Below are 11,641 nucleotides of genomic sequence, written 5' to 3'. Positions count from 1 at the left end.
TTTCGGCAGAGTCTCCTTTGTAAATTGGTCAACCCATAATGGGAAAGATGCTTGAGGAACCTGTTACAAATAAAACATTCCCAAATCCTTAACTCAATGCTTCCGCGGAGTACATCTAAAGTGAATTAGGAGCAATATTGCTCATCCAGCACTAGAAATAAAACTAACTCATCTATTATTATCTAATACAAAGTGGAACGTCCTCGCTTCATAAGAAACATAAAATCAACATAGTTGAACTCTTAGCATGTAACTGCTTCTACCTTGGAAGGAGTGCTCCATAACTTCAACCTGAAACCATTGTAACACTGCCACCCACCAAAGTGACAGGCCACAGTAGTGACAAAACAAAACATTTGACACATATCAGCACAACGCTGAGTACTAACCCATAAAACATTCTTAAGACAGGCTTTGGTGTCTACGACTCTCATGTAATCATCATCATGTTTACATCATTCATAACCATATTACAACCACATAGCAACATTAACATCGATGCATAACTTAATCTATCTTCATTCTACCATTCCTTCATCTTTTAACTGTTACAACTTCTACACTTTAATCCAACTTACCATGGAAGAATCACATAACCATCTTTGATCTTTTCTATAAGTATTTAGTACTTTTCATTATGACTTTCATATATCGACTTCTTATCAGGAATTTAAGATAACATGACAGTGTTCTACAACTTTGTTGCTTTAGTCTTTTGCTAGTAACTCATAACAACACATATAACTTACTACAATCATTACCGTACCTCATATTGTAGCTTAATTATGTCCAATTCTATATAACAGGCGATAACATGTGTTTGACACAAAGAGGGGTATCATAAACCATATATTGTATTGGTAGTTGTTCGGAAATACTACCAGAAAACGTCATCATTGAATAGTCTGCTGACAAGGAACATTTGCATGATCATAGTTCATTGGTAAGTACAGGTTTTGGACATAACATTAACATTCTCATATGACCATTTTGGTCCGTTTCATTCGTATATCACATAATTACCTCCACCTGTAACTTACCCATTTGCCAGTTCAGTTCATAATGCCAAGTCAGCAGAACCATCCACTTTTACAAACTTGCACATATTCATATTTCCGAACAACATCCATAAATCATAATAGAATCATAAATCATATATCCATACTTCATAAACATGCTTATCCATAACATTCATAAGCATTCATCGAGTCATAGCATCACATAGTCATATCATTACAAAGTCATACTCAAACATTCGAACTCATCATTTCATAACATATACGAGCATACATAATTGCTAGACATCAAGGTTACACATAACATATACCATTCTTAAACATATACTTTGAGAATCACTCATGGTATCATTGATCGAAATCATTATATGCATAAATCATTACATAACTTTCACTTCATACATCATTAACATCGTGCATGAAATCATAACACATAATAGCATTCATAATCACATTTTCATAACATCAGAGTCATCATACTTTATAGTATCATAACATATAAGAAGCATCTCAACAATTCATATTATATCATAAGCTTTATCCTTATCTTTCCATCTTATTTATTTACATTGGTAACTTGGCAAGTATCACATATAACATATAGGGACGTCTCCCTAAAACATACAGAAAGGCGGCCACAACTTAGGTGACACTTTCGGTGCCACATTTTATCAGAAAGGCGGCCACAACATAGGTGACACTTTCGGTGCCCACATTTTATCAGAAAGGCGGCCACAACATAGGTGATACTTTCGGTGCCCACATACTTGCCAAGAACCATCTTCCACTTTACTTTATCATGTTTCGTTCCTTATACATATCATAATTACATTACATCATTGTCATCGTAATCATGAAACATCATTAACATCATAGTGTCATCATACTCATATTTTCATAACCATCAGTCATTTTATTTCATCAGAAATCATCATTTCATAAACCTTTCATATCATATCATAGTTACATTACGTCATCAAAATCATAATCAGGAAAAGTAGTCAGAATCAGGAAAAAGTAATCACAGTCGTATTTTCATAACATTGTGATCATCATATACCACATAGCCTCAAATCATTTGATAAACATCATTTACATATCAACTATTTCATATCAGAGTCATACATCCTATACTTTCAGTTCGTTTCAGAAAGATCATAACACAGACCTTTGCATAATTCGGGAATCTATAAGGATACCTCATAACTTTATATGTTTTTTTTTTCAGAATCATAGCAAAAGCATAACAAAAACATAATTGTCTTTTCATACTTTATATTATTTAAGAGTCATTCATACTTTCAAATTATTTTAGAAGTATAAGGTACTCGAAATACATGAACATTCATCATAGTAAACATTTCATATGCGTCATTTCGAGAACAAGAATCATCTTTTCACACGTTTCGTTCACTTATGAAATGCAAGACATATTATTCCATAATCATTCATATTCATATAATAAGCTTAAATAGTTCACATGATTGACTACCGTCATTAAACATAATTCAACTCCAAATAATCTTCACCTTAGCCCAATGATACACTTAGCTTTCCAAATCACTCAAATATAGTGATGACCTAACATAGTTAATAAATACATCTTAAGTGTAACGTAATGCCATCAACACTGATTAATGAAATAATATATAACATAAACCATTTACAACCATTTCCTTTAGTAGAATATTTAGTTTAGCATAACTTAATCATAAGAATAAAGTAACCCAATTAAAATATTTAGGCTAGGTATCTTCATTAAAATAAACTAAATCAACTTAGTCTTTAATTAGCCCAACAAGTCAAGGGATAAAATAAACTAGGTAGTTTAATTAGGCAAATCAGTTTTAGTTAAACTCTAATAGCCCAACAATTAACTTGGTGGCTCAAATAACAATATAAAAATATGATTTGAGTCCAAATAACACACATGCAACAATGAAGTAGAGTAAATCAGATTTTCAGCCCAACTAATGTACATGCAACAATGAAGTGAATTGGTTTTGCAAATGTAAATCAGATATTAGGCCCAATTTAGATTAATTAGCTAATGGGTACTAAGTAGGCTTGCATAAGTAGGTACTTATAACTTGAAATCAGATTTTTAGAGGGAAATTAAAAGAAATAAGGGGGTAGTACCTCTGCTCACTTGGAGCAGGGACGAAACAGAGAGGCAAGGGAGCTCGGAGCTCCGGCGAACTGAACGGCGGATCCAGTTAACTCCGGCGTGCAGCGTAGCGACAGGGGAGTTCTGCGGCGGCGGTCGTCGGAGTTCCGGCAGCAGCAACGAGCAAAAGCAACAGCAGCACGAAGGGGCAAGACACGAGGGAGGGGAAGCGAAGGAAAGAGGAGAGAGAGGGAGAGAGCAGCGACGGCTGTGGGTCGCCGGCGAGGACTGACGCGACTTCGTCAGTCAGAGGGTGGTGGCGCGCAGAGAGTGGTGTGCGCTGTGGTGGTGGCTCGGTAGTGCCGTGAGAAGAGGAGTGAGAAGAAGAGGATTTTTGGTGAGTTTTTGTGAGTTTGATTTTCTGATTTCAAGCTTGGTTCCTCTGTATATTTATGGGCGATTGTTTGGAGACAAGAAATGAAGGTGTTAGAGGATGAATGGTGGTTCACCATAGGAGAGCTTAGAGTAGGGAACAAGGAGGGAGTAGGGGAGGTGGGTCGGTTGTGTGTTGGTTTGGAGAAGCTGAACATCAGCTTTCTTCATTCCTATTATTTCTTTGAATGTCAAAATAAAATGTCAAACTAGGATCTTTTTACAAGTGTTAGATTAGTTTGGACTTCAAAATATCAATTCAAAATCATATAGTAAAAATGTAGGATTTTCTTATTAAATTCATAAACTATATTATAAAATCGTTTATCATAAAATAAATCACTTCTGCAATAATTAAAGTAAATATATTTATTTTACAAAATAATTGTAACCATCATTATTTAAAAAAAATTAGAATGTAATTACGCTAATAGACATAATTAATAACTAATAAAACGATATTAAGGTTCGGGGTATTACAACATCACTTATGATGATCAGTGATGGCAAACAACGTCCTTACAAGTTTAGGCTATGTTCAGTTCACCTTATCTTTGCTTATTTCATATCATATCAGATCAGATCAGATCAGAAAAAATAAGTTCAGATCATATCAATTTAGATCATGCTTATATTTAAAAATCATTATATCTTTCATTACATATTAGTAAAAATTATAATAATTGAATATTAATAAAGTACTCATTGAGACGAATCAAACAAGACCCCACATGACTATATTTTTTCTTATATATTGAGAAAAATCTAAAAGATAAGATCATGTAATCAGATCAGTTCAGATCAAATCAAATTAGATCAGAAAAAATAAGTTCAGATTAGATCAGATAAGTTCAGATCAGAAAATTTCAGGTGAACTAAACATAGCCTTAATTGCACTATAACTAATTTAGGGTCTGTTTTATATGGCATAAACACAATTGAACTAAACTGATTGCAATTAAATTGAAATGAACTGATTGGAATTAAATTAAACAGAACTGAATTAAATTATAATATAATATAATATAATATAACATAACATAACATAACATAACATAACATAACATAACATAACATAACATAACATAATATAATATAATATAATATAATATAATATAATATAATATAATATAATATAATATAATATAAATAATTAATATAATATAATATAATATAATATAATATAATATATATAATATAATATAATAATATAATATAATATAATATAATATAATATAATATAATATAATATAATATAATATAATATAATATAATATAAATATATAATATAATATAATATAATATAATATAATATAATATAATATAATATAATATAATATAATATAATATAATATAATATAATATAAATAAATAATATAATATAATATAATATAATATAATATAATATAATATAATATAATATAATATAATATAATATAATATAGTATAATATAGTATAATATAGTATAATATAGTATAATATAGTATAATATAATATAATATAATATACGGTTTTTTCATCAAATACCCCCGACAAATCAAAAAATTCACAATATACCCTCAATGTTTCAACAATTCACCATATACCCTTGACTTTTCATTTTTGTGCACCAAATACCCTTTTTTTAACCGCCGTTAAGTCACCGTTAGCTTTATTTACGATTTTGCCATTATTAACTCCTAACCCTAACTTCTAAACCTAATTCCTAACCCTAATCTAAACACTAATCCCTAATCATAATCTAACCCCTAAACCACCCCACCCCCACCCCTTCCCCTCCACCCTAGCCCAGCCCCAACTGCCGTACCACCTGACCCCCCCCCCACTGCCCACCAGCCTGCAGCCCCCGCAACCCCCTCCCCCGTCAGACTCGCAACCCCCTGCAACCCCCCTCCCCCTGCCTCGCAACCCCCTCCCTCTGCCCCGCATTTCTGACGGACCCACAACCCCCCCTCCCCGCCTCGCATTTCCGACGAACCCGCAACCTCCCTCCCCCGTCAGACTCGCAACCCCCCTCCCCACTGGCTCGCATTTCCGACGAACCCACAACCCCCCTCCATCACAACACCCTTTCTCCCTTCAGATCTGCAACCCATTTTCGACAAACCCCCTCCCTCTGCCTCGCATTTCCGACGGACCCGCAACCCCTTCCATCGCAACCCCCATTTTCGAAAATAAAATCGAAATTCGAAGGGGAGGGGAGGAGGGTTGCGCATCTGACGGAGGGGGAGGGGAGGGGGAGGAAGGTTGCGCGTTTGACGGGGGAGGGGTTGCGCATCTGACGGGAGGGGAGGGGGAGGGGAAGGGGAGGAAGGTTGCACGTCTGACAGGAGGGGAGGGGTTGCGCGTTTGACGGGAGGCTTCGACGGGAGGGATGTTGCCATGGAGGGGGCCGACGGTGGAAGGAGGGGGATGCGGCGGTGGAGGGGGAAGGGGTGGGGCTGGGGGTCAGGGTGGGGGTTTGGGCCTAGGGTGGAGGGGTGTTAGGCTGGGTTAGGGTTAGGATTAGGGTTTGGGTAAGAGTAAGGGTTAGATTAGGGTTTAGGGTTAGATTAGAATTAGGGTTTAGGGTTAATAATGGCAAAATCGTAAATAAAACTAACGGTGACTTAACGGCAGTTAGAAAAAGGGTATTTGGTGAACGTTTTCGAACACTTAGGGGTATATGGTGCATTTCTGGAACATTGAGGGTATATTGTGAATTTTTTGATTTGTCGGGGGTATTTGGTGATAATATAATATAATATAATATAATATAATATAATATAATATAATATAATATAATATAATATAATATAATATAATATAATATAATATAATATAATAAAATATAATATAATATAATATAATATAATATAATATAATATAATATAATATAATATAATATAATATAATATAATATAATATAATATAATATAATATAATATAATATAATATAATATAATAAACATTAATTGATGATAATAATAGTTTTTAATAATATAATATGTCAATAATTAATAATAACTGTAACAATAAATATATTATATGATTAATAATAATAAGTTATCAAAAATAATAATAATAAGTTATTAAAAAATAATAATAAAAATTATCAGACAAATAAGTTAGGAACTAAACTGAATTGATTGCAACTGAACTGAACTGAACTAAATTGGAAATAAGCTGGTAAGACTAGACCCTTAATAAGTTTGTGTACTTATAGCAACCCTAAATTGGTTTGCCCGAGAACAAGTTATTTCACTAAATTTCATCATCAATTTTAAAAACACGGAATGGGTATTGTGTGGAACAAATTTTTCTTGAAGAGTGAGGGCATGTTATGTAAAACAACTGAATTGAATTAAACTAAACTGAACTGAATTGGATTAAACTGATTGCAACTAAACCGAACTTAATGCAACTGGACCAAATCGATCCGAATTGAATTAAATTATAACTAATATAAATGATAGTTGGAGCTACATTGAACTGATTGCAACTGAACTGAACTGATTGCAACTGAACTGAACAGGTGAGAACAGACCGTGTTATGAACTACTATTTTCAATAGATAATTTTAAGAGTGATTTTTGTTCCATATAAAATTTTAAGAGACTTATCTACAATTTCAAATTATCTTAATAATTAACAATAATGATCTACCGTCCTCTCCAACGAATTTTACATTATCATAATAATTAACCGTACTTATCTCGCATTTTCTCAAACGTAATTAATATCTAGCCCGACATTCCGATTGCATCTTATTTTTGCTCTTTGATCAATAATAATTAGATTTTTAATACAGAAAAAAGTCACAGGTGATTATGAGACTATGATCAAAACTAAACTATAATGGCCATGATTGCTAACCGTATTATGTTTGTCTTATAAAATCATTAAATTGTTAAGTTGAATTTGTGGAAATCCAAACACAATGAACATCGTTTCGTATTCATACTAAGGTGTTGTTTGGTTGGAAGCTATTTCCCTTGGAAATAGAAATTCCTAGGAAATGCATTATGGGTGTTGTGTTTGGTTGGAGGGAAATGAGAGAAGCATAGGAAATACAAATTCCAAGGGAAATAGAATTTCCCATGAAACATGGGAAATCACTCACCAAGCCCCCCTTGGTGAGTAATTTCCTAGGAAATGCAATTTCCTATGATGTCAACCAAACAATTTTGTCTAATTCCTAGGAAATTAACAAGGGAAATAATTTCCAATGAAATGTAAATTCCCATGAGAAATTACTTCCCATGTGAACCAAACGAGGCCTAACTACTAGAAGTATATTACAGGAAAGGAAACATATAAAAAAGAAAGGAAATATATCAAGACGGCGGAAAACAAAATCTAGAAAAATCAACGCTATTGTGTATTGTAACGGTGTATCTGGTAATCAAATCCAAATATCGATTTAATTCTTTATTCTATGGTGAAAATCGAATATACCTCTCATTGTTGAGAGGATACAGTGCAACAATTAACTAATTCTTTACTTTCTTAAGAACAGTCAACTACTCCTAATTCTTTATTTTTGTATTCATCCACCTAAGCAGAAGCAAAATTACACTAGCATTAATCTATTCATCCACCTAAGCAGAAGCAAAATCACTAACATTAACGTATTCACAAAGCTTTCTTCATGAGCATATAACCAAAAAATTCACCATACTAGCACAAAAAACAGAATAAGCACAAAAATTTACTTAAGGCCTGTTCTCCCACGGCTTATTTTCAGTTCAGTTCAATTCAGATCAGTTCAGCTCTTGACAATACTTTTACTCTCACATGTCACTATAAGTTGTTTTATGCCGAAAAGAACAAACCCTTAGTGCTAAAAACTTAAAATTATTTGCACGTTGAAATTTGTCGAATGACTTGATAAAGATAAAATCTTGACTCATATAGACGATTCGTCCGACTAGATGCATGAGTACATAAACATCAGCAAAAAAATCCATCGTATTAGAGAAAGAAAAAGAATATTCACAAAAATTTACTTAGCGCTAAAATTTTAAAATTATTTACACTTTGAAATCTGTTGAATGACTTGATAAAGATAAAATCTTAACTCATGTAGACGATTCATCCTCGTCGTGTTAGATGCATCAGTACATAAACTTCAGCAAAAAAAAATCCATCGTATTAGAGAAAGAAAAAAAAATATTCACAAAAATTTACTTAGCCTACCACACAGGTGATTAAACATAAATTCTTAACTGAGGTAGACAATTCATCTTATTAGCTTTGTGCATAAGTACATAAACTTCACCAAAAAAAAATCCATCATACTAAATAAAATTAAAAGAATATTTACAACAATTTAGTAGCACTAAGATTAAAAATTATTTACAATTTGAATTTTATCGAACGACTCCGTCACATATAATGTTAATTCATGTAGTCGATTCATCCTATTATAATCACCTATAGCGTTGGCGTAATCGCGTGGTTAGTTTCAAACTAAGATCAAAAACCCTAATTTCTAACTCAATTCCTACTAATTTCCAAAAAAAAAACCTAGATTAACAAAAAAAAAAAAAAAAAAAAAAAAAATTGGAATTCTACTCAATCATGCGTTATTAAACTCTGTTTTTCATCCCCGCCAGAATCAGAATTCCCAAAAACGACGTCGTTAATAAAGTCAATGCACCCTACCTTGTCCTTCTTCTCTTCCTCTTCCTCATGTGTGTGATCAAAATCAATTTTCTCTCTCCTCAAAAAACGTCCGCCATTAAATCTAAATAAAAGCTTCTTAAACCAATTATCATACTCAGGTGGTGGAGTAGACATCGGCGAAAGATAAGCCAAAGCAGCTTGTTTTACCAAAGGATTCTTTATTTGAATTTCTTCTTCACTATTTCTTCGCCGGAAATTTGCCGGAATTACTTCACGAAGACTTGTATATTTCACCGGAATTTCGTCGATCATGGCTTCTTTTGGAAGATTCATAGTAATGCCACCGTTGACGGTTGTTATTAGGTGTTTTTGGAGTTTTATTGCCGGTGATCGGTCACTTTCCGGCGAATTCATGAGTTTGGAAGGTTTAGTTTGTTAGAGGGAGGAGAGAGAATAATGTGAGATTTATTAGAGAGAAATTAAGGGTGGAAGTATACAAGTATTATTTATTGAGATTGTCAAGGTAGAGTTTAAGTAAGATTATGAGATTTTAGTAATTTAATATTTATATTAATAATTTTGGAGGGCGGAAAAAGAGGAGAGTTTTTGCATGGTTTTTTTTTTTTTTTTTTTTTTAAAAAAGGGATGTATTATTATTATTATTATTATTATTATTATTATTTTTATTATTATTATTATTAAGAGGAGAATTAGCAAAAACAAATTAGTATGAAGATGAAGAGTGTAGAGAAGAAATATGAGCTGGAGATTTGGATAAAATAATAATTTGAGCTGGAAAATCAAATTAAATATTTTGTTAGAAGAATAAAAATTTAGAAGTGCTACTAGTGACGTGTTACTATTAGTTGACAATTTTGAAACTATTGAAAGACTTGGTTGGCTTCAAAAGATGAACGAGTACTTGACTATTAATTTTAATTCGATAGTCGGGTTACATGTGAAAAGTGATGGAAATTTTGTTGCTCAGCACCTTGTGTAATTAGTTTTTTGATATTGAACAAGTTTGGGAAAATTGATGTTTTATGGAGATTTGGGTGTAGTATATACTCTCGGACATTTTGTCTTCGATTAATTTCACTTTAATTTTGCCTTATTTTGAGGATTTATATAATTTTAATTCTAAATATATCATTAGTTGGGGTCTTGTTAATCATTAAAATATAAGTTTCTTTAAAAAAAGATCAGAATATAAGTTATTGTTATCAATTAAAAATAACATGCATCTATACTAATATATTAAAAGGCGTGCGCGAACCAGGAACGGTGCCACGTGGCGCTCTCCCTAGGGAGTTTTAGTTCATATAATCCATGTACAATAAAAAAAATAGAAATTGCAAGGTATAGGTTTTGATCCCGTGACCTCAAGTTCATGTACTAAAGTTTTAACCACTAGACCAAGCTGTAATTAGTGATATCATATCAAAGTACAATATTAATAAATGAAATTTTTCTTACCCGGGACATAGCCCGGGCCTAATAACTAGTTATACTCTTAATAGGTGATTAAAGGCTACGAGCAATCAAGTTTTTTTTTGACTGGAAACACGCAATATTATTAAGCTGGGAGATCATCTTTTACAAAAACCCCAACATCATCGGGGATATCTTCCAACCATACACCCAGTTCACCCATACTTATACTCTTCTTTGCTAAAGAGTGGGCTACCATGTTCCCCTCTCTCCTCACCCAACTATAAGATATGTTCACACATGAACTCAGCAGTAAATATATATCCTTTAGAATCAATCCAAAGGCTGAAGCTTCAGTCTTCTTGTTTTTCAATGCGTGATAAACAGTGGTGTTGTCGGTTTCAATTATAAAGCTGAGAAAGCCAGCCTCCATAGCCACTTTGATCCCTTGCCTCACTGCCATTGCTTCCCCAACATGCACTTCACACTCTCCCTTCCACAAGTCACACATGGCCATCAGTACGTCCCCTACACAATCCCTTAGCACCGCTCCCATTCCCACTCTAGCTTCTTTTTTAAATGCCGCATCGACATTCAGCTTCAGTAAATCTTGCCCGGGAGCCTCCCATTTTGTAATGACACTGCCCCCTTTTCGAAGATGAGCTTGCCCTCCTTCCGCCGCATGCTTATATTCAACACCAACACTCACAGCCCTGTCAATCCGTCTTCTATCATCCCACTCTCGACCATTAAAATTCCATTCATTTCTCCCCAACCATATAGACCAACATAACATCCAAAAAATCTCCCACCACTCTGAATTCTTACACACCTGCATTTTTTCAATAACCCATTCTTTAAAAGATCTAGAACACATTCTACCTAGGTCCAGCCTCAGCGGAGATAGGTACCACATTCTTTGGCTAGTTCTACATGAGAGCAACAAGTGAGCCACATCTTCTTCCTGTTCACCGCATCTCCCACAAATTGGGTCCACGATAAGCTGACGCTTCCGTAGATTGGCCTTGACCGGCAAAGCATTGTGGG

At 33.6% G+C, this 11,641-nt stretch overlaps 1 protein-coding gene and 1 long non-coding RNA gene across 2 annotated transcripts; both read right to left on the bottom strand.

The window, feature by feature from the left end:
* Window positions 1-3,660, bottom strand: LOC109134375 (uncharacterized). The gene is made up of 2 exons (XR_007269975.2): window positions 3,156-3,660; window positions 1-308 (listed from the first exon to the last, which is right to left on the bottom strand). It is a non-coding gene; the product is annotated as an uncharacterized LOC109134375 (long non-coding RNA).
* Window positions 3,661-10,739: 7,079 nt separating this feature from the next.
* On the bottom strand, window positions 10,740-11,432 carry LOC125493684 (uncharacterized). The gene has a single exon (XM_048637168.1). The coding sequence runs from the start codon at window positions 11,430-11,432 to the stop codon at window positions 10,740-10,742; it is 693 nt and encodes a 230-aa protein (XP_048493125.1).
* Window positions 11,433-11,641: the final 209 nt, after the last annotated feature.

This window comes from Beta vulgaris, chromosome 9 (assembly GCF_026745355.1).
Source record: "Beta vulgaris subsp. vulgaris cultivar EL10 chromosome 9, EL10.2, whole genome shotgun sequence".
Classification (NCBI taxonomy): Eukaryota; Viridiplantae; Streptophyta; class Magnoliopsida; order Caryophyllales; family Amaranthaceae; genus Beta; species Beta vulgaris.
This window is presented reverse-complemented; position numbering and strand designations above follow the sequence as displayed.

Bases quoted from the DNA above. Each gene is read 5' to 3' on its own strand.
- LOC125493684 (XM_048637168.1), bottom strand. From the start codon at position 11,432: ATGCAGGTGTGTAAGAATTCAGAGTGGTGGGAGATTTTTTGGATGTTA.